The 24078-nt window shown below is 46.0% G+C and overlaps 1 protein-coding gene across 3 annotated transcripts in view; it reads right to left on the bottom strand.

The window, feature by feature from the left end:
* The window catches only part of NDRG3 (NDRG family member 3), a 74523-nt gene that overhangs the window by 26457 nt on the left and 23988 nt on the right, over window positions 1-24078 (bottom strand). For all 3 annotated transcript variants that reach the window (XM_040435326.1, XM_040435328.1, XM_040435327.1), the window contains exons 2-3: window positions 4088-4175; window positions 1344-1379 (exon numbers count right to left, since the gene is read on the bottom strand). In XM_040435326.1, coding sequence (XP_040291260.1) covers window positions 1344-1379; window positions 4088-4144 — 93 coding nt within the window. In that variant the 5' untranslated portion in view covers window positions 4145-4175. The remainder of the gene's footprint in view (window positions 1-1343; window positions 1380-4087; window positions 4176-24078) is intronic.

Raw genomic sequence — 24078 nt, 5'->3', positions numbered from 1 at the left:
CAGAGAGCGGCAGAGAGCGAGCCGGCCGGCGCGTGACTGACGTCACTGTCACGCTCCTCCCACTTAATTCAGGAAGCAGGAGCGTGACTAAGTGACGTCAGTCACGCGCCGGCCGGCTGCCTCGCTCGCTCCCGCTTGTCGCTGCAGTGCATTCATCGTGAAAGTAAGTACAGAGGCTGGACCTGTTATCAATAGGACAGAGGGCTTTTTTTATCAATAGGGGCCCCTTCATATATAATAATCGCGGCATTTTCGGCTCGGCCGAATCGCCAAACCGCATTTTCCGTTTATCGCGATTCGATTACTTTTGCGATATATCGTGCAGCCCTAATATATATATATATATATTTTTTTTCTATTGTAATACTTTAATTTAAATGTCAGTTCTTTGTTCCTCTGTCCATGGCATCTAGGATTGCTTCAAACATTTCATTCTATTGTACAGTCACCATAAAGGAATCTTATCACTGGTACCAGTGTCGTTGGATTGATAGACGCTGGCCTGGTAGCTAATTGTAGAGAATCAAAAAAATAAATAAAAAATATGGTGTGGATTATTGGCTCCGTTTTAATCCCTTTCTACTGCCCCCTATGCTGGAAATCTATTAATATACGTGTTGCCTCTGATTGCGCTGCGTGCTCCTGCACACCATGCCATTCGCAGGATTGGCAGTGACAGGGCACTGTGAATGGGCAGTTGGCCACACATGAGCTGCTCGCTCCATTCACTTCTATGGCAGTTCTGGAAATAGTTGGAGTAACCACGTTTGACTACGCTCAGGACTCCCATAGAGGTGAATAGAGAGCCATGCATATACTGCTACTCCCTACTCTCAGCAGTCGTGAGACTGGGTCCCATAATCAACAGAGGTGCATGTCCCGGTACCCACTGGGCATTTTTGCCATATCTTGTTCGTATACCTTAAGTGGCTGTGATGGGAAAAACCCTTTAGTAAGTAAAATAGAGAAAAGAAACAAATAAAGCCTTCATCTAACCGAAGAGCTGTCAGTAATAGATGGCACAACGGAGGAAAAAACCTCCTGGTGTGGGGGATTAATAAAATGACCCCCATTGTTTTATGAAATAATCAAGCCGTGCAAGAGTCTGATACTACGGCAGTCTGTTCTCGGCCCCAGGCTCATCATTGGCAGGGATCCTCTGTGCACTCACCATATAGCAGTATTACAGTATTTCTCTGGAAAGTAGCCAGCTGCCCCCATACTATTTTTTTTTACACACAGGGTCACAAGTCCCCCCCCCATACTATTATCACACGTCTCCTCATACAAATTAGACAAACCGTTTAATTCCAGAAAGCTTTCATGACCAGATTCATTCTTACCTGTCCATCAAAATCCTCAAAGCTACGGCCAGTAGTCTAAGGGAAAGAAAAAACATGCGTATTTAAAAAAAATCCATCTTAAAACAAACATTCACAATCAATACATAAAAAAATAAAATAAAAAAACACAATAAAACGGGTCCACAACCAGCATGCCAGCAGTTGTGAAGCTACAATTCCCAGCATGCTCTACTCATTTCTTATGGGCGATTGGAGAACAGCCATGCGTGTGCATGCTCGGATTTGTAGTTTCACAAGTGGAGTGCTGGGAGCTGCTGACCCCTACAAGAGGAAAAATTCAAGGGGGAGTCCAGGATTCTGTAAATAAGGCTTAAACATCAGTTACATTTATAATCGCCTATAACTGAGCTTCAATTCCTCGCAACTGTCAAGACCTTATTGCAGTCAGTGAATGGAAACATTCCAGCTCTCATACACCTGGGCTGACCTAGTTCACACAGCTGAAGGGTTGTTACAACGTAACATAGGAGGAAACTACCAGATTGCAGCCCAAGTGATGGAAACTACTACTCCCAGCATGCTAGCATTTGTTTTTGTGGCACAGCAGTAATGCTGGTGGAGGTGATTAGAGCGCCGGAGAATAGACTGCAGGTGGATGAGGGCACAGTAAGCAGCATCTTCACAGGCCTCCATTTCTGACGATATGTAAACTAAAGGCAAGACGGAGATCCCAACATCTACATTATTCCAAGGTGATTTTTTGCAACTGTTCTTTAGTAAATCATTTCAGATTTTCCATTTTGGTGGGGGAGAAGAGCAGCTGCTATTTTACATTACGAGATGTGCTGCAGGAGATCACACAGGATTATCTGGACTTGAGGAAAGAAAAAACAATCGTCCCTTGTCAGTCACCCGACGTCTGCATCCTGCAGGACACCTTCAAGAGCCAGCAGTACGGCCCCATTCAGACATAGCTGGTGGTGGTCAGGGAGGTCCCTGTACTGAAAATCCAGAATATAGTACAATACATGCGATTTGGGTTTTCAAACTCCATTGACAAGTAGCAGAAGCAGGGTGCAGTCAGATTTGTATTCGTGAGCTGCCGCACTGACGACATAGATCCAGCTTTACAGAGGACAACCCTGCGTATAATGGAAAAATGCTTCCTGACCCCACTGGCGCCAGCTTCAAAAACCCTTGGATTACCAGTCCACCCAAGAAATAAAGGCTCAGACGGCTGAAACGATCAGCAGGTGGCACAGTGAGCTGAGAAGACTGCCAGCCTGCAGGATCTGTAAGAACTGGGCAATGCCAATGTGCTGAGTGCCAGTGAAAAGTTCATCCCACTGTAAATCAAGTTGACAGCTTTGCAAAGTGTGAGGACAAGAACGTGGGAGAGCAGCAAGGATGGATTAACAAATTACATTGCATTTAAATGATGATCCGTCATAAATGTATCAGTCCGGAAAATTGTTCAAGGACTGATATTAAAGGGGTTGTCTCACTTCAGCAAATGGCATTTATCGGGGCCTTTTTGCTGCCGAGGCCATTTGGATATTTGTAACATTGTTCGTGGGCCATACAAAATTCCAGCGTGCTACAGTATCAGGGAAAACAGAAATGCGTCAGAGGGTTAACGCACTTTCATTCTCCAAGGAATACATTTGCGCAGCCATTTGCAGGACAAATAGCACTTTTATATGTTTGTAATTCACCAAACTGGTTTGGCGCTAACACAGAAATTGCGTTACAATGAAAAAAACACTTCTACAACCACCACAAGAAGCGATCTGATGACATACCAGCGTATAGTTGGCAGACAGCCGGGTGGGAGCAGCACTGCAGAAGCCATCACATCTCGCGGCATTTGTAGAAGCGCTGCTCCTAGTTGGCAGACAGCCGGGTGGGAGCAGCGCTTCTACAAGAGTCACGAGAAGCAATGTGATGGCAGAACTCCTCATACAACTTCTTGAGATATTATTAGAATATAGCTGGCAAATCGGTGAATGCTCTGGCAGGGGGCAGGGAGCCATATGAAATGATCCTGTGTGCCGGAGGTTCCCCACCCCGATGTAGAGGAAGTTAATACAAGGCACTTACTAATTTATTGTGATTGGCCATATGGCTTCCTTTGCTGGCTTGTTTCACTTTTCCATCACATTATACACTGCTCGTTTCCATGGTTACGACCACCTTGGAATCCAGAAAGTGGTCAGAAACCCCTGTATACAAGCAATGTATAATGCGATGGGGGAAAAAATAAATAAATATGAATCAAACTAGCAAAGTAGCAAAATGGACAGTCACAATACATTAGTAAGTGCCTTGTATGCATTGTGTCTACATGATAAATGCCATTTGCTGAAGTGAGACAGCCCCTTTAAAACAGGCTTCATTTAATAAACAGGAAGCCTGCAGGACACAAAGCTTCTTTATGCCACACTGATGTACAAGTGTCCACTGGCAGAACTATGAAGATATCAGGATGAACAGAGCAGCATTTGTTCCTGCCAGGCATGCCATAGTCTAATCTGCACAAAGGAAAGCCATCATGTCCTTGGTACGGAGGGCATCAGTGCATGTCATCTTGTGGCTCTTGTAGGCCTGTAGGAACAAGATTGCTAGGGTGAAATGTAAAACTTCGGCCTGGTGCTCACAACTGGATGTATTTTATACAGTCCTTAAGACTGCATACATAGGAGAAATAATAAAAAAAATTAAGTGAATGTGGTCACCATCTCCAAGACAGTTGGATGACACTTCAGACTAATAAGAAGTCTTACCTTGTCAGTGAGGAGAGGTTTTATCTCTGTCAGCTGGACGTCTTGCAGTTCATCCATTTTTAAATTCAGTAATTAGAGAAGGAGACTCCTGTTACAAGGGGAAAAAGGATTTATTCAGAAGTGTAAATGGGATCTATATGCAGTGTGGAAAGAAAAGCAGCATACGTCACTGGACACCACACGGACAGATTACCGTATCTACTAGGGCTGCACGATATGGGAATTTTGTGCGATTGCAATTAGGGACCTAAAAATTGCGATAACGATGTGCGATGCGATATTTTAAAGAGAATTGTGTTAGAGGTCCATTTGCTTGGATTTTCCCATATGAGCCGCTGACGCAGCTGGGTATGACTGTTGTGGGGGATCTGTGGAGGACGCCGTTATGGGGGGGGATCTGTGGAGGACGCCGTTATGGGGGGGGATCTGTGGAGGACGCCGTTATGGGGGGGGGGGGATCTGTGGAGGACGCCGTTATGTGGGGGGGATCTGTGGAGGACGCCGTTATGTGGGGGGGATCTGTGGAGGACGCCGTTATGTGGGGGGGATCTGTGGAGGACGCCGTTATGTGGGGGGATCTGTGGAGGACGCCGTTATGTGGGGGGGATCTGTGGAGGACGCCGTTATGTGGGGGGGATCTGTGGAGGACGCCGTTATGTGGGGGGGGGGGGGGGGATCTGTGGAGGACGCCGTTATGTGGGATGTGTGCTATGATACATAGGGCCATGAGGGGGGCCAGCATAAGACATATAGCATATTATGCATGGCCCTATGTGTCCCCTCATGTGTCCTAAACTGCGCACATAACTGGCTTTGTGTTAAGTATTTTACTAGTGTGTGAAACAAGCTCTCTCCTATTGATAACAGGTCCAGCCTCTGTACTCACTGTCACTATGAATGCACTGCAGCTAACGGCAGCGAGCTGGCCGGCGCGTGACTGACGTCACTTAGTAACGCTCCTCCCACTTCAGGAAGCAGGAGCGTTACTAAGTGAAGTCAGTCACGCGCCGGCCGCTCCGCTCGCTGCAGTGCATTGCATTCATCGTGACAGTGAGTACAGAGGCTGGACCTGTTATCAATAGGAGAGAGATTGTTTCACACACTAGTAAAATACTTAACACAAAGCCAGTTATGTGCGCGGGGCCCCTTCATATATAATCGCCATATCGCATTTGCCGATTATCGCGATTCGATTATTTTTTCGATTTATCGTGCAGCCCTAGTATCTACAGAGAGAAAATTCAGTCTCTTGCCAGTCTCTCTAGCAGTGGGCATCCAGTTAAGATGACACCAACAGCACAACGGGCAATCCTACAAGAGGTGAGGAAGAACCCAGGGGTAACAGCAAAAGACCTACAGAAGACCTGACAAACTGCAGGAACCCCCGTCCACTGTTAGAAAAACATTGAAGAATGGTGTTCATGGAAGGACAAGAAGGATGTTGCTGCTGTCCAAAGAAACACTGCATCCCATCTCAAGATTTCCCAAAACCAACCTGGATGATCCAAAATGTTACTGGGAAAGTGTTCTATGGACTGAGGAGACAAAATCATGCACAATGCTGGAAGAACATTGCCCATTCACATGCTTAACCCTAATGAGATGTAAATCGACCTGATCATAGATCTGAAGATGATACATTCAAATACTTCGATTTTAATGCGGTTTCCGTACAGCATTAGAATGTATTGGCTCAGTGGAACCAAACATCATTGAGTGAGACTTGGGTGAATTACTACGGTAAACATTTTAAAATAGGAATTTGAATTGGGCTTCTGCACAGAGCTACCAGCCAGTACCAAAGCCCACTTCAGATTTTCTATTTTAAACACGCAGTAATTCATCCAAGTCTTGCACAATGAAGTTTGGCTCCACAGAGACAATACATTTTAATGCTGTATGGAAACCGCATTAAAATCGAAGTATTTGAAGGAATCAACTTTGGATCTATGATCCATAGGTCGATTTGCTCAAGCCTACTTCTAAAGATGGGTGTGCATGAAAGTCAGCAAGGGTGAAATATGGTTTCCTGGCTCATGGGCCACCAGTCTAGGGATACATCAGGTTACATAATTTATCTACAACTTGTGACTCCAGCTGCAGAACAACTCCCAGCATTCCCAGACATCCTCTCGTACTGGATTATATAGTTTTGCACCAGCTTGCAAGTCATAGGCATCAGTGCCATATGAGGCATTTGCCCAGGACTGTGAGAAGAGGACACCCTCCACATCTAGAACAAAAGAGTATTACACTCACCGGTAATCCGGTTTCCTGGAAGTCTCCATGACACCAAGTCCTGAGATTGACTTCCTTCTGATTGGACAGGAAAAACACAGAGAGGTTAAAACCCCCACCCCCTCCTCACATCACCAGTGTATTTTAACGAAGAACCCCAGGATGAAAGGATAATAGCTAATAGCAGAAAAAAAGGGTGGGATATATGTGGTGTCATGGAGACTTCCAGGAAACCGGATTACCGGTGAGTGTAATACTCTTTTCCCCAGTCGTCTCCATGACACCAAGTCCTGAGACAATATCAAAGATACAATTAGGGGGGGGACAACTGCCGACAGGACCTTACGTCCAAATCTTAGGTCGTCATTAGCGGCTACATCTAGTCTGTAGTGCTTAGTGAAAGTATGAACTCTTTTCCATGTTGCTGCCCTGCAAATCTGTTGTAAGGAGGCTGAGGCTTTTTCCGCCCAGGAGGCAGCCATGCCTCTCGTAGAATGTGCTTTTAGGGAAGCAGGGACGTCTTTTCCCTGAGCTTTATATGCTTCGGAGATTGCCATCTTAATCCATCTGGAGATGGAACTTTTTGCCGCTTTCTTCCCTTTGTTAGGACCTGAAAATTGGACAAACAGATTTTTGTCTTTTCTCCAAAGGCTGGTAGCTTCCAGGTACTTTAAGACCGCTCTCCGGACATCTAATGTGTGGTAAGTGATTTCTTGATCGTTTTTCGGAACGTCACAGAACGAGGGGAGAACAATGTCCTGAGACCTATGGAAGGTCGAGACTACCTTGGGGAGGAAAGTCGGATCTAATTTGAAAATTAATTTGTCCTCGAATATTGCAAGGAATGGTTCTTGGATGGACAAGGCCTGCAGCTCACAGACCCTTCTGGCTGAGGTTATTGCCACCAAAAAAATCGTTTTAATGGTAAGCCATCTGATGTGGATAGAGTCCAGAGGTTCGAATGGATCGGAGGTTAGACCCCCTAGTACCGTATTAAGGTTCCATGGTGGCACCATGTTTCTAATTGTAGGTCTGATCCTATCTGCCGCCTTAAGGAATCTGGATATCCAGGGATGTTCCGTTAGCTTGGTATTATATAGTGCTCCTAAAGCCGATACCTGGACCCTAAGGGTATTGGGGGATAGACCTAAATCTAGCCCTTCTTGAAGAAAATCCAGGATTAGTGAGATGTTGGCTCTAAACTGGTTGAAGGAGGTCCCAGACCAATCAGCAAATTTCTTCCATATTTTTTGGTACTTGTCGTTGGTACTCTGTTTCCTGCTAAGGAGTAAGGTGTTCACTACTTTTTTTGATAGACCAAAGTTTAATAAGTTGGATTCTTCAGAATCCAGGCTGTTAACTTTAGTATTTTCAGGTCTGGGTGAGAAATGGGCCCCTGACTTAGAAGGTCCGGCCTCTGAGGTAGAAGGAGAGGAGCTTCCACGCTGAGGGCTTTCAAGAGGGAGAACCAACTTCTCTTGGGCCAGAAGGGGGTTATCAGGATTAGTGTACACTTTTCTTTTAGGAACTTCTGTAACACTCTGGGGATAAGCGGAAATGGGGGGAAGGCGTAGACTAAGTTTGTTGTCCAACTCTGGTTGAGGGCGTCTACTGCCCGAGGATGATCCCTGGGGTTGAGGGAGAAGAACTGGTTTAGCTGATGATTTCTCCTGGATGCAAACAGGTCTATCGTCGGCCTGCCCCATTTCTTTGTGATTAAATGGAAGGCTTCTGGAGCTAACATCCATTCCCCTGGGTCTAGTCTGTGCCGGCTTAGGTAATTGGCCTGAATGTTTAAAACTCCCTTCAAATGAACCGCTGAAAGAGATTGAATGTTGCCTTCTGCCCAGGAAAAGATTTTGTTTGCCAGGTTCTGTAGCGGGCGATGCCTTGTGCCTCCCTGGTGTTGGATAAAGGCCACGGCTGTAGCGTTGTCCGAGTAGACAGCTGACTTGTGTGTTTCAGTGCTTCCCACACTGCCCTCAGCTCCTTGAAATTTGAGGATTGCTGGCTCACGTAATTCCCCCATGTTCCCTGGTAGGAGTTCCCCTGGACGACCGCTCCCCACCCGTGGAGGCTGGCATCTGTTGTGATGACTAGAGGGAGATCTTGTGCCCAGAAAATCCCGTTTTCTAGGTTCGAATTGCTGAGCCACCAAGTTAGTGATTTTTTGGTCTCTGCATCTAAGAATATTTTCCTCTCTAGGGTTAATTGCGATCTGTTCCATTTGTCTAAGATGAATTTCTGGAGTGGTCTTAGATGGAACTGTGCCCAGGCAACTGCTGGAATGCAAGCGGACAGACTCCCTAGTACCTTCATGGCCTGTCTTATTGAACAGAATTTCTCCTTCTTGAACTTCCTCAAAGCTGTCTGAAGTTTTACTATCTTTTGAGGTGGTAGAAAGGATCTTTGGGAGACTGTGTCTAGAGTAATGCCCAGAAAAACTTTCCGTTTGGATGGGATTAAATCCGATTTTTTCCAATTGATGAGCCAACCTAGGCTCTGTAGATGATCCAGGACTAACCCGAGATGGATTCCCATGGTCTCTATGTTGTCCGCCACTACCAGTAGGTCGTCCAGATAGGGGATCACACAAATTGCCTTTTCTCTCAAGGTTGTCAAGGCTTCCGCCATTATTTTGGTAAAAACCCTTGGGGCAGAAGAGATCCCGAAGGGGAGACACCTGAACTGGAAATGCTGAATGTTTCCCTCCAATTCTATTGCGAACCTTAGGAATTCCCTTGATGACCTGTGAATTGGGACGTGATAATAGGCGTCGCTTAAATCTATTGTGGCCATCACTGCATCCTTTTTTAAGAGTTTCACTGCTGACTTCAGGGTCTCCATTTTGAATTTTTGATATCTTACGTATTTGTTTAGATGTTTCAGATTTATAATAACCCTGGATTTCCCGTTTGGTTTCTTTATAATGAAGAGACGGGAATAGAATCCCAGTCCTGTCTGATTTTTCGGGACGGGCTCTATGGCGTCCAAGGTTAATAGGTTTTTTATGTCGTTTTTTAAGGTCGCAGTTTGAGATGGGGGAAGGGTAGTGATCACATATTTCTGTGGAGGGGAAGAGAGAAGATCTATCAGATAACCCTCTTGTATAATACTTAAGATCCACCGGCTGTTTGTTACATGCTCCCAAGATCTTAGAAAGGAGCTGAGTCTTCCCCCCACTGGTATGGCATCATTGTTTGTTGTTGGATGAGGAGGCTTCGGCCCGATTTGGGTTGAAGAGGAAGCTTCTCCCCCTGCCTCCCTTCGCATAGCTCCACCTCCCAGTCTTCCCTTTATCTTTTTTATTTTCGGGTTGAAAAAATCGGTCACGAAAGGGCTGCCTTTTTTGTTTATATCTTTCCTCTGGAAACCCTCTTTTTTTATTTGTCGCGTTGTCTAGGATTTTATCTAGATCTTCTCCGAAAACGTACTGACCGTGGAAGGGGAGTGCGATTAATTTATTTTTAGATGTGATATCTCCTGACCACGCTTTAAGCCATAGTGCCCTTCTCGCTGTATTTGAGAGAACAGCTGTACGGGCGGACAGTTTAACTGATTCAGCAGCTGCGTCTGCTAGAAAGGAGGTTGCCATCTTTAATAGAGGCAAGCTCTCTAGAATTTGATCCCGTGGTGTCTTATTGACCAGATGTATCTCTAGCTGGTCTAGCCAAAGGTTCAGTGTTCTGGCCACACATGTGGAGGCAACGCCCGGTTTGAGAAGGGCCGCCGTAGTCTCCCAGGTCTTTCGCAAGAGACTCTCCGCTTTCCTGTCTAGAGGATCTTTCAATTGTGCTGAGTCTTCAAACGGAAGGGCCGTATGTTTTGCTACCTTGGCCACTGGCGCGTCTACTTTGGGAATGGTCTCCCAATCCGTACAGTCCTCTTGGCTAAAGGGGTAGCGCCTCTTAATTCCTCTTGGGATAAAGGATCCTTTATCCGGTTTTTCCCATTCAGACCTAATTAATTTTTGGACACTATCAGGGACTGGAAAAACGGCCTTCTTCCTTTCACCTAGACCCCCAAAAATTTCTTGCTGGGTAGACCTAGGGGTTTTAGGCATCTCCATCTGAATGGTGGCCCTGATGGCCCTGATAAGTTCATCAATATCTTCAGGATTGAACAGGAAGCGCTTATATTCGCCCTCTTCATCTGAAGATGCCGGGTGTTTTTGGACAGATTCGGAGTCTGAGACCGCCAGCCCCTCAGAGTCGGAATCCAGGATAAGTGATTTAACACTACGGGCGTCCTGAGTGGGGGGAACTTTGGGGGGAGTAGGTTCTCTGGTAGTTAAGGCTAGCTGAACCTCTTCTTTTACCACTTTTCTAATGTCTTCAATTAGGCGTCTGACGTCATCCGCCTGCCGGCCGGAAGGGACACATCACAGTGCCGATCCGCCGTGTTCCTCCTTCCCTCTGCATCAAGCCCTCCGGGACCGCCGCAGAGGGAATCTTCGCAGGGGCACTACCTATGTGCCCGAGCCCAGGCCTAACCAAACGGAGGAGGGAGAGCTGCACTGCAGATCCGACCTCGGCCCAGATGAAAAAAATAACTCCAGGTGAGCCCAAACGAGCTCCGTGCACCTCTCCTGCTTCCTATCCTGATGGGACAGGAAAAACACTGGTGATGTGAGGAGGGGGTGGGGGTTTTAACCTCTGTGTTTTTCCTGTCCAATCAGAAGGAAGTCAATCTCAGGACTTGGTGTCATGGAGACGACTGGGGAAAGAAGGTTTCTATATCCACACAGAAGAGGGTTCTTAGAGGTTTTTGCCTTCCTCCGGATCAACACTGCAGGTGGAAATGGAAGGACTAGTCTTTAAAACCTCATGACTGGGCTGTGGGTAATCATTAACTACTCTGTTTATATACACACATCTTATATGTACTTAGACCCTGGAATTTTAATAGACCACTTCTATGAAATGTTACACTAGTGGAGACATGAAGATATTCTGGATGTATACCAAGCAGTCAGCCATGACTTCCCACATCATGGTCAACTGGTTAAAATCTGGACCACTGGAGGCCAGGCTAGAGGAATTTTACTTCATGCAGATCTTATGAATGTTGTTTTTTTTAATCTTTTAAGGAGGAGTCTTATTTTGTGGTATACAGCTCTATGCAGACCTAGGTGTCTCCAAGGTACCAGACTACAGACAAAGCCTGTGTAGTTTGACCCTGCAGGTGATACAGAACATCCATCTAGAATCTAGCCCCTATGCTTGGCTGCAGGCCAGCATTTATAGGGAGCTGATAAGTTATGTGTGAAGTCCACGGCTTGGAGAGGGGCAAAACTCCTAATAAGCAGCCATTTTTATTTAAAGGCATCGTCTTCTCACAAAAACAGAGTCCGTGTCCCCTATTCAGCACTGCAGCCCCATCATATTTATTAAGTGGTTAAGAAATTCTTATTAAAAAGGGGCTGTCCGGAAAGGGATAGCTGCTTTTTTCCCCAAAAACAGCACCACACCTGTCTACAGGTTGTTTGTGGCATTACAGGACATCCCTCTTCACTTCAATGGATCCGGTCCGCAGTACCACACAACTCATGGAGAGGTAAAGGCCTGTTTTTGGAATAAGACATGTTCATACAATTCCTGGACAAGACCTTTAAATGTGATAAACCTGTATATACGCAACCCTGAACGTCCCTACATCATATTTCATGGATTCTGCGCCTTAATCCTGACCGAACGCCCCAACAATCTGCAGCCAATGCAACTCAATAGGGTTTGTTACCCCACTCACGTGCAGTGGAAAAGATACATGTATGCACAGAATACTAAACATGCCCAGGATTTTACAATCGACATTTTATTGAATGGCAATGGGCCAAGCTAAAATCTGTGGCAGAAATCAGTTTCAGGCCCAGATTTCTGCAGCTAAGTATTGCAGTGAAGCACTTCAGCAGTACAGTCAGAGGTCACAATAACGCCTGTACAAGAGTCTATGATGCTTCTTCAGGCAATTTTACTTTCTGTAAAAAGTCTAAGGCGCACCAATACGCCTTAGACTTTTCCCCCACATTCATCAGCGCAGTGAGTATTGGCACGCCAGAGTGATACAGAGCGTGTCAGGCAGGGGAAGCCGGCGGGAGCTAGAAGGAGGAGGGGCCGGCTCCAGGGGGTGGCTGTAGTAAGGAGAATAGGGCGCACTGCCCAAGGACCCTGGCATACATGACAGGGCCGCTGGAGAGCTAAGGAGCCCAGCCTGTCAGTCTTCAAGTAAGTGATTCCCTCCTCCCCCATTCATGCTCCCCACTCCTGTCCCCCCCACTAGTGACCCTGCTTCCCCCGTCCCCCCCCCACTAGTGACCCTGCTTCCCCCGTCCCCCCCACTAGTGACCCTGCTTCCCCCGTCCCCCCCACTAGTGACCCTGCTTCCCCCGTCCCCCCCACTAGTGACCCTGCTTCCCCCGTCCCCCCCCACTAGTGACCCTGCTTCCCCCGTCCCCCCCACTAGTGACCCTGCTTCCCCCGTCCCCCCCACTAGTGACCCTGCTTCCCCCGTCCCCCCCACTAGTGACCCTGCTTCCCCCGTCCCCCCCACTAGTGACCCTGCTTCCCCGTCACCCCACTAGTGACCCTGCTTCCCCGTCACCCCACTAGTGACCCTGCTTCCCCTCCTCCCATCACCCCACTAGTAACCCTGCTTCCCCCGCCTCCCGTCACCCCGATTAGGGACCCTGGTCATCCCCATTAGTGACTATGCTCCCCCTCCTCCTGCCACCCCATTAGTGACCCTGCTCATCCCCACTAGTAACCCTGCTCCCCCCCCTCCTCCTGTCCCCCCCCACAGGGAAGAAGCTGAACAGACTCTGCCGACTATGATGGGATCCTTTCAGTTTCCATTCGGGATCCTGCCTTTTTACCAGACAAAATAAGTGCTGCATATGAGGCTTTTTTGTCTGGTCTTTCAACAGAATAAGCAACAGAGGCTCCAAATGCAGGCCTATGTATTATGTATTTTTAATTACCGTAACTTTCGTACTCAGTCCCAGGTAAAAAATACTCCTCAAACTGGTCAGAGGAGTATTTTTACTTTTCTGGAAAAAAATGTAGTGCGACCTCAGAGTACAGTGCCTGGGACCGAACATTACTATTCATGCCTCCTGTGCTCCTCTGGGGGAGGAAACGGCATGTTCATGAAAGATTAATGTCACCTTCAGAAAGCCAAGGACAGTACAATGACAGGAAGCAAACTCTGGGGGGGAATGCACAATGGACGCATACAGAAGAATACTATCCATTGATCCTTGTTTTACCTGTTAAATAGACCATGTTGGTGGCACAGAAAGCGCCTGCTATGCTTAAATGAACTAGATTCACTGATCACACAAAGCCTGGCCAGACACTGAGGAATTCGTCCATTTTGCGGACAAGGATAGGTATTGTTACAATGGATACGCAAAATAAAATAAAAAATAAAGTAAATAAAGTATGCCATACAGAAGTCAAATGTTTTTTTTGCAGACCGAAAACACATACGGTCGTATGAATGTAGCCCAAGTTCACATGGAGAAGCCCATCAGCGGCAAGATCCACTGCATATCCTACAGCAGAAACCGCTGCACTATGCACGTCGTTTCATGCTGAAACGCCATTGAATGGGATTAAAACATGAGCACGCTCCCGCTGCAGCTTTGCGAGGGGTTCATGTGGTAACTGCCCCAAGAATGTACCTGTACATTCTTGGCATAGTCTTGAAACTCTTAAGGCAAAAACCCTCACCCGCATGAACTGCAGATTCTGTACGGTTTTCAGTACTGAATTCTGCGCCCAAAATACTCTGAGAACCTACAGTAAGGGCTGTTTCACACGAGCGAGTTCATTGCGGGAATCATGCCCCATGTGTGGGCATGATCCCCAGTTCTGGACTTGCAGGAGCGGACAGTGCCATCATGATTTATAATGCCATGTGCCGCTGCTTCATAGACGGCTTTATGTATCAGTAAGGTCCCGCAGAGGCACATAGTATGATAATGCAAGTCCAGAATGTGGGATCACGCTCACACCTGGGGCGAGATTCCCACAATGGACTCGTTTGTGAGAAACAACCCTAAAAAGACCAGATTTCACCCCTGGGTTTTCATTCCTGCACCATATTACCAGTCATGTTCTACTGCTCCATTCATTACATGTCAGCTAGAAGTGTTGGCAGATCCATGGCGAGCAGAACCGTGCTACGCCCCGGGGTGTCCACAGTATGGGCAGAGTTATAATTCTACTTCTTACACCACTAATCTCTGCTAAATTTAAGAACTGTAAGAGCACCTGCACAGGCGGCAGATTTTGTGGCAGAAAATTCAGCGACTGAAAATTAATTTCTTTCACCTTAATGAAGCTTCCAGAAATCCACGTGCTTCCAGCCCCATTAAAATGAATGGAACTGATTTTCAGTTGCAGATTTTGTGCCACAAAGTCTGCGACGTGTGAAGGCGCCCTTATGGAGAGGTCTTGGACCCAACCACTTTTGGGTGTGAATGTGGCCACTGTGCCTCTAGCACAATGATATAATGTGAGCAGATAAGCCGTTTTTCTCTTATAGCACCCAACCCTGTACAGAAATATAACCCTACATTACAATATCTAATATATATATATGTGTGTGCAAGAACAGTGCCCGATGTCTACACAGGAGAAGAATCATGACTTGAACATAAGCGATTTCAACCCGGGAAGCCAAAGTACAGCATCTAGTTAATTTTTAGCAGTTTCTAATTGCCGATTTCTTGCAGAAAGCTGAAGAAAGCTTCAGAGATTGAAGCAGACAAGTACTGAAACCCCACAGGTTCCTTCACGTTGCCTTCACCATGGAAACCAGCCATGGGATCCTCAGCCAACTGCGCTCCATCTGTGAGCAGTCCTTCTGCATGCCTTAAAATCATTAACAACTGAAGTCTAAAATAAGGTTGCACTTTGCGTTTGTCTCAAGGCTGATGAGGAAGCCAAAAACCTGAGCGGGGCTGCAGAAGGTAAACCTCCCCACACGGAGCACAGCCACTCAGCAGACAGACATTTTTGGATCACTTTGGAAATTTTTGCTGCCACTGTTGGCTCCTACAGACAAGGACAGAATCCACAAGTGCAATGCACTAAAACCTGAGATTCAATTGCCGACACATTTAGGGGGAGACGACAAAGTGTCTTAAAGGGGTTGTCTCATCATTGACAATGGGGACATATCGCTAGGATATCCCCCATTGTCTTATAGGTGCGGGTCCCACCACTGGGACCTGCACTATATTGAGAACGGAGCCCTGCAAGTGAAGGCGGGCGCACTGCGCATGCACAGCCGCCCTCCATTCATTTTCTATGGGGCCAACAAAAATAGCCTAACGCTGGCTCGGCTATTTCAGTCGGCCCCATAGAAATTAATGGAAGCGGAAGTCGCGCATGCGCGGTAGGGTTGTCTCGGTTATTGTCGCCGGGATTTTCCGCTTACCTATACTAGGCTGCGCTACCTAATATCAGAACATGGAGCGCGCTGCTGTCAACGTGCAACATGTTCTCTCAGCACACTGGCCACCAACGACATTAACTCACTCATCAATTCAAATACAGGAGGCGGGTACTGGCTGCAGAATCATATAGCCATCACCGGACCTCTATGAGAGGTAGCTGCGATCCGCGGAAGTTAACCCCTAAGGTGCAGCCAGTACCCGTCTCCTGTATTTGAGTTAATGGGAGAGTCATCTTCATTGGTGGCAAAGTGCGCCCCCGCCCCCCCCCCCCAACCCCAGTATTAAAGTCATTGGTGGCAGTGGCCACAGGTTCCCCTCCCCTCCTCATTGGTGGTGCAGTGGCAGCTTCTGATCGGAGCCCCAACAGTGTAATCCTGGGTCTCCGATCGGTTACCATGCAGATCAGAGCCTGAAATTAGGTAGTGTCCTCGTGCCCCCCATACCCCCTGATCTGTGCCCCTCCAAGCCCCCCCTTGTGTCCGCCTGCCGCTGAAGCTTATCTCCTGCCTCCTGCCCTGATGCGATCCGCCCCCTCCCACCCATACATTGCTCCTGCCCCCATTTCGAGATGCATCACCTCCCTCAATGCTGGCCGTGACACCGCCCCCCTTTCCAGCGCTGCCCCCATGCCGTGCGGTCCCCCTGCTGTGTGTGATGGCGGCGGCTCCATTCCTGAGCCGCCGCCATCAGCAGAGAGTGTCAGCTGTATGCTGACACTCTGCTGTAACCCCATAGATGCCGTGGCATTCATGGGGTTAATAGAGGGAGGGGGCTCCCTCTCTCCACCACTGGAGCTGCCGCGCTGCGATTGCAGCGCCCGATTGTTGCCATGGCAACCAGACGCTTTGCAAAAGCGTCCGCTGTTGCCACCTACAGGGCATCTGATTGTATTATACTTTGCAATGCAAGAGCATTGCAAAGTATAGTACAGCCATCAGCCCCACTGGATCTTCAAGATCCAAGAGGGACTTAAAAAAAAAAAAAAAGTGAAAAGTAAAAATAAAAATGTAAAATTAAAAAAAAATAAAAAAATTGCTTTTTCCTATAAAAAAAAAAATGAAAAAAAATAAAAACAAAAACACATATTAGGCATCACCGCGTCCGTAACGACCGTCTCTATAAATATATCCCATGATAGACCCCGTCCGATAAACACCATAAAAAATAAAAACTGTAAAAAAAAAAAACAATTTTTGTCACCTTACATCACAAAAAGTGCAACAGCAAGCGATCAAAAAGGCTTATGACCCCCAAAATAGTACCAAACAGTCACCTCATCCTGCAAAAAATGATACCCTATTTAAGACAATCGCTATGGCTCTCAGACTATGGAGACACTAAAACATCATTTTTTGGTTTCAGAAATGCTATTATTGTGTAAAACTTAAATAAATAAGAAAAAGTATACATATTAGGTATCGCCACGTCCGTAACGATCTGCTCTATAAAACTGTCACATGACCTAACCCCTCAGATAAACGCTGTAAAAAATAAATACTGTTCCAAAACAACCAATTTTTTGGTCACTTTGCCCCATAAAGTGTAATAATGAATGATCCAAAAAATCCTATGTACCCAAAAATGGTACCAATAAAAACCTCAGCTCTTTCTGCAAAAAACTAGCCCCTGCACAAGACGATCGGCAGAAAAATAAACATATGGCGTTTAGAAAATGGACACACAAAAACAATTTTTTTCAAAATGCAGGACAGAAATTCAGATTTTTTATTTTTTAGTTAAATTTTCTTTTCTTCAATGATGGTTACAAAAAAGCTATTAAACAGAGCGGAAGGAACAAAGATGAGCCAAAAATACAAAAAGAAAAACAAAGCTTATACACATATGACAAAGATGTTAATATAATTTCAACATGATCATAGCCAGTGACATTCAATCCAACACTGAACTCAAGCCTAATAACTTTAAGCCCCACTATTCCCCCTCTTTCCCTTAGCTGCTGTCGCCGATAGCCCGGACCCCGTATCCCCCCCCCCCCTCCTTCCGTACATATACTCCACCCTTCAAGCTGAACTAATCAATTCACCTCACTTCTGCAGAGCAGCATAACGCATGTCTCACCTACTCCGCCTCTCAACCTCCTCATAGTGCTTTATTTGGGACATGATCCGTCTCCACTCCTCAAGTACAGGGGAAATGGGGGAACCCCATCTCTTGACTATCAGCACCTTTGCTATCAAACAGCCCTTCAGCCAAGCTAATTGATGTACGGAAGGGTTAGGACTAGGGATCAACCAATATTGATTTTTTTAGGGTCGATACCGATAATTTGTGAATTTTCAGGCCGATAGCCGATAATTTATACCAATAGTCTGGGAATTTTCATTTTTGAAAAAAAAAAAAAAAAAAATCCTACACAAATCTGCTGAAAATTAATGTTTATTGTTAACGTGTATTTTTTTTTTGTAAATCTTTATTTTTCATTTATACTTAATATTTCGGTGTTTTTTTTTTTTTACTAACTTTTAGCCCCCTTAGGGACTAGAGCCCTTGTCTTATTCACCCTGATAGATCTCTATCAGGGTGAATAGGATCTCACACTGTCCCTGCTGCTCTGTGCTTTGTGCACACAGCAGCAGGGAGCTGAACATGGCAGCCAGGGCTTCAGTAGCGTCCTGGCTGCCATGGTAACCGATCAGAGCCCCAGGATTACACTGCTGGGGCTCCGATCGGAGGAGCAGGGGAGAGGGGATCCTGTGGTCACTGCCACCAATGATTAAAACTGGGGGGGCTTGGGTGGGGGGCGCACTGCACCACCAATGTTTTTAATACGGGGGTGGGGGGCGCACTGCGCCACCAATGTTTTTAATACGGGGGTGGGGGGCGCACTGCGCCACCAATGATTAATACTGGGGGGCTTGGGGGGGCGCACTTCGCCACCAATGAACATAAATCTCTAATTTATTCATATACAGGAGGCGGGAGCTGGCTGCAGAATCACATAGCCGGCTCCCGACCTCTATGAGCGGTAGCTGCGATCCGCGGCACCTGAGGGGTTAACTACCGCGGATCGCAGCTACCGCTCATAGAGGTCGGGAGCCGGCTATGTGATTCTGCAGCCAGCTCCCGCCTCCTGTATATGAATAAATGAGATATTTATCTTCATTGGAGGCGCAGTGGCCATAACCCCTCCCCTTCTCTTGTCCTCCTTCCTCTCATTGGCGGCAGCACAGGGGGAGGGAGACACTGCTTCCTTCTCCCCTGTGCTGCTGAGGGAACACGGAGAGCAGCACGATCTGTGTTCCCCATACGTTATCGGAATATCGGCAAAATAGATGCCGATAACGGTCAAAATCCTGAATATTGGCCGATAATCTCGGTAAAACCGATAATCTGTCGATCCCTAGTTAGGACTGTCAGGTATATAAAAACGCCCAAAATTGCCGAGATCATATCTGGTGCAGAGGACTGGGGAAGATCCCCCTGCAATGCTGTAAATACCTGCTCCCAAAAACGCTTTATCACACTGCATTCCCATAAAAGATTGATATATCCAACATTGGGTCTGCCGCACTTTCGACAAAAAAATAAAAAAAATCACGTCCTCGGTTATTAGCAAATTTAGCCTGCATTTGTGGTGTATAGTATAACCTGTGAAGAATCTTAAACTGGATCAAACTATAGCTGGCTGCCGATACTACCTTTTTCATATTTTAAAAAAATCAGTGACCAGGGGAGGGGGGAGATTTTTAATTCCTGCTCCCATTTAGGTATACTTTTAAGAGGAAACACTGTGGGCAGTGAATCTCGCATTTTCGAGTAAATCTGTGCCATTTTAATCCCTGTGTGAGAAAAACAATCAAAAAATTAATGTTGTTCAGTAATCATATATGTTTTATTAAGTGTACCGTCGTATGCATGTTTTAAACGTGTGTACATACATCGATCTAAAAGTGTTTGAGAAGTTAAAGTCCCCTAAAACTTTAAAACGATCTACAACAAATGAGCCACTCAGGTAATACCCCTACAACTCCAATAAGTATAATCAGTTATTTTAAAAAATTCCCCTAAATTCCGATTTTCCCACAACAGGGTAAAATAAAAAGCATGTGTCACCTGCAAGGTCGTTTTCAATGTGTCCCAAACCCTCTGTAGCGTTCTCGCGATTGGGCATCTAGTGTCCAAGGTGCCAAAATGTGCGGTTTCTAAGTGCATAAAAATATTACCCAATGACCCATCGAATACCCTAGTTAAGTACTGCCCTAGTGCATTCTCGCCAGCATTACAACATCTTTGTAACTGCGCAGAGAAAAAAATAGCCTTGAAAGAAAGGGAGTGATGGTCCCCCATCTGGCTCAGCCAGCCACAGATGCCTCTGCTTTATACGGACCCTCTTCCTCCCCCAAATTAGATCATTTATTAAGACTTCCAATCTATAAAAAAAAAAAAGCATCCTCTATCCAGATGGGGGAAACACAGATCGGATACAAAACCAGCGGTAATATGATCATTTTTACTAATGCCAGACGATCGGTTTGCGATATTGCCAATTTTTGCAAGGCTATAATTTTCCCCTTTACTTTATCTATTACCGGGGAAAGATTTAACTCATAAAATCAACCTATGGGGACACCTATCTTTATCCCCAGATAATCCAGGGAATCATCCGTAGACAATATACGAACCCGGGAGCCTCCGTCGGGGGCATTTCGATTTAGTGGGAGGAGTGAGGACTTAGCCCAGTTAATTAAATAACCAGACAGTAGACTAAACTCCTCTATCACCTGCATAACGTAGGGGACAGCATTCCAGCCCTGATCCAAAAAGAGTATAACCTAGTCGGCATAAAGCCCGATTTTGTCACTCTCCCGCTACCCCGAACCCGACCGTCCAAACGAATCCTACAAGCCAACGGCTCCATAAATTGCGCGAATAATAAGGGAGAAAGGGGACATCCCTGTCTCGTGCCACGTTGAAGCTCAATAATTGAGGAATTAACCCCATCAATATTAACTCGGGCGATTGGTTGGGTCTATAACAGTTGAGTCATTGCAATGAAGGTAGACCCCAATCAAAAGTGTGCCATAGTCCGCCACAAGGACCACTCTACCCTGTCGAACACTTTGGCAGCGTCCAAAGACAGGATTGAGTGGTCTGGTCCCCCCCTACCGACAGGTTCAAATACGTCCCGTACAGATTCTCCTGGATCTGTCTCCCAGGTATAAATCCTGTTTGATTAGGATGGACCAGGGCTGCAATCACCCATTTCAGACGGTTTGCTAAAGACTTTGCAAAGATCTTATAGTCAGTATTAAGGCGTGATATGGGCCTATAAGACCCAACCTCACTACCATCTTTATCTTTTTTTTTAATTAAGATGATTGCCTCCCTAAAAGATGGAGGGAGAGAACCATATTTGAGATTCCCTTAACACCTGCAACAAGATAGGGAGGAGTACTTTAGCGTGATACAGTATCTATAAAATTCAAATGGCAAATCGTCCGCCCAGGGGGATGAGTTTTGTTTAAGCGACCGAAGAGCATCTTCCAATTTTGCCTGTTGTAAGGGGTGATCGAGCATTCCAGTTTCCTGAGGTGAAAGAAAGGGCATTTCTAATTGGTCCAAATAGTCATCGATTTTAGAGGAACTACATACCGTTCCAGATCTATATATAGTAGAGTAATAGTTGGCAAATTCCTGTCTAATCAGATCCGGATCCTTAGCTATCTGGCACAGATTAGTCCTAATATACCTAATTTTGGTCCCACCCCTTTGATTGGCGACCAATGCGGCTAACAATTTACCTGTTTTTCCCTCCTCCAAAAGAGTATGTTGGGCCTTATTTACCATAAACCATAAAAAGACCTATATTGTTGATTAGCTTCTTTCAATTGTATACGGAGTGAATCCGTACCGTATTTAGTCAATGCACCCTGCAACCTCCTAACTGTCTCCCTCATTGCATATATTCAGAGCTTGTTGACAGGATATCAATATGTTACCTATGACTTTTTGTCGGCCTGGTGCCAACATACTCATCCTGTTATATGTGGATCAACATGATGTAACTTACCATATTCTTGAAAACTCAAAGAATTAAAAAAAAAAAAAAAAAAAAAAAACATAAAAAACATTATATATTGCCATGTCCAAAAAGTTCCATAAAAAGCGGAACGCACGCAGCTTTTTTTTTTTGCGTGGTATAGAGTATTGCAATAATTTATGGTATCGAGACAACCCTAATGCGCGGTACGCTCCCATTCACTTCTATGGGGAGCAGTTTTGGTGGTGGCCGGACCAGAGTCCTCCAGCCACCACCTTGCGGGGCCCCATTTATCGATCTAGATGTGGGTCCCAGTGGTGGGACCCGCACCTATAAGACAATGGGGGCATATCGTAGAGATATGCTCCCATTGTCCACAATGAGACAACCCCTTTAAATCAGAGTGAGGAGACTTATAGGCCATACATGCTCCTCTGGAATTGTAGGAAGAAGGAATGCAAATGAGCTCTTAACAAGCTCTGCCTCTAATGCCACCAGATGTAAGGCAGCCATCCCCTCCCCTTGGATTTACTTCTCTCGCTTCATACAGAGAATACAAGAAGAGGACCGCTGCAGAACATTGCACCGCTGCAAACACACGTGTGTCAAGGTATGACCTTGACATATTATAGCGTGTTTGGTGGTATTGTATGCTCGAGTGGTAGATGGTTTATACAGGTTGCCGGCTGCCCACTCCAATATACCTCATATAATTATCGGTAGCGCGCAGTGTTATATTCATTTTATCCTATAAGTCAATGTTCAACCCTTTAAACAGGCATCGAGACATGACCGATATTAAATAAGCCATCATCTCATCTGCAGACAGCCGTTTCGGGGTGATGCCCCTCAGAATTCCAGAGAAGCATGTATGGCCTATAAGTTTCCTCACGCTGATTAAAGGAGCTCTCTGCCCCCAAATCCTGACCTAGGCCTCTCATCCAGTTAAGCCAGTACTCTCTGCACTAATGAGAAGCAATCACCCCAAAACAACTGTCTGCAGATTAGACTATTTTTGCGCAAATAAACGAGACCAGTCTAAGTTAAAAGCCATTAGAGGCCAGACTGATAACAATACGCCGAGTCTAATTCTGCTGTGCAACTTAAATACTTGTAAAGACAGCTTAATGAAATAGTATCAAATAATTAGAAAAGGCTCCAGCAGCAAACTACTGGAGCTCAGCCTTTCAGTTACCAGCTGAAAAAGAGGAATAAATCAATGATAATATAGGCTGGCTCACAGTATTTTTGCATAAAATTTATTAATACACTAAATAAATACAAACTGACTTGGTGTCAGCATACAAACATAACAGAATGTGTAAATAGGTATAAAAGTGCGGAGCTCTCACAAACCTATGAAATACATCATTTTACACCTAAAAACAGGCGATAAATGTGCTCTAGTAAGTGGCAAAAACAATCAGGCATACAGGCAACACTTGTCTTTTCTTTTGCACCTAGTTTATCATTTTTTTTGCTTCAGTCTGAACTCTAGCGACTTTTCAAATAAAATTGTTGCACAGCCCCATAAAAAGGCTACCAAACAGAACTACACCACCCCTGGAGAGGAGTAGGGTTGGGAGATATACTGGTCTTGGTGGTAAACTGTGGTATTAGGAAACAGCAATATCGCTGTTTCCTAACCACCTCCGGACCGCCTAACGCAGGATCGCGTTCCGGAGGTGGCAGCGCTGCGCACAGTCACGCATATACGCGTCATCTCGCGAGACGCGAGATTTCCTGTGAACGCGCGCACACAGGCGCGCGCGCTCACAGGAACGGAAGGTAAGAGAGTTGATCTCCAGCCTGCCAGCGGCGATCGTTCGCTGGCAGGCTGGAGATGTGTTTTTTTTAACCCCTAACAGGTATATTAGACGCTGTTTTGATAACAGCGTCTAATATACCTGCTACCTGGTCCTCTGGTGGTCCCCTTTGTTTGGATCGACCACCAGAGGACACAGGTAGCTCAGTAAAGTAGCACCAAGCACCACTACACTACACTACACCCCCCCCCCATCACTTATTAACCCCTTATTAGCCCCTGATCACCCCTAATCACCCCTGATCACCCCATATAGACTCCCTGATCACCCCCCTGTCATTGATTACCCCCCTGTCATTGATCAACCCCCTGTAAAGCTCCATTCAGACGTCCGCATGATTTTTACGGATCCACTGATAGATGGATCGGATCCGCAAAACGCATCCGGACGTCTGAATGAAGCCTTACAGGGGCGTGATCAATGACTGTGGTGATCACCCCATATAGACTCCCTGATCACCCCC

Source organism: Bufo bufo, chromosome 6 (genome assembly GCF_905171765.1).
Source record: "Bufo bufo chromosome 6, aBufBuf1.1, whole genome shotgun sequence".
Taxonomy (NCBI): Eukaryota; Metazoa; Chordata; class Amphibia; order Anura; family Bufonidae; genus Bufo; species Bufo bufo.
Note: the sequence above shows the minus strand (reverse complement) of the source record. Positions and strands in the feature narration are given on the sequence as shown.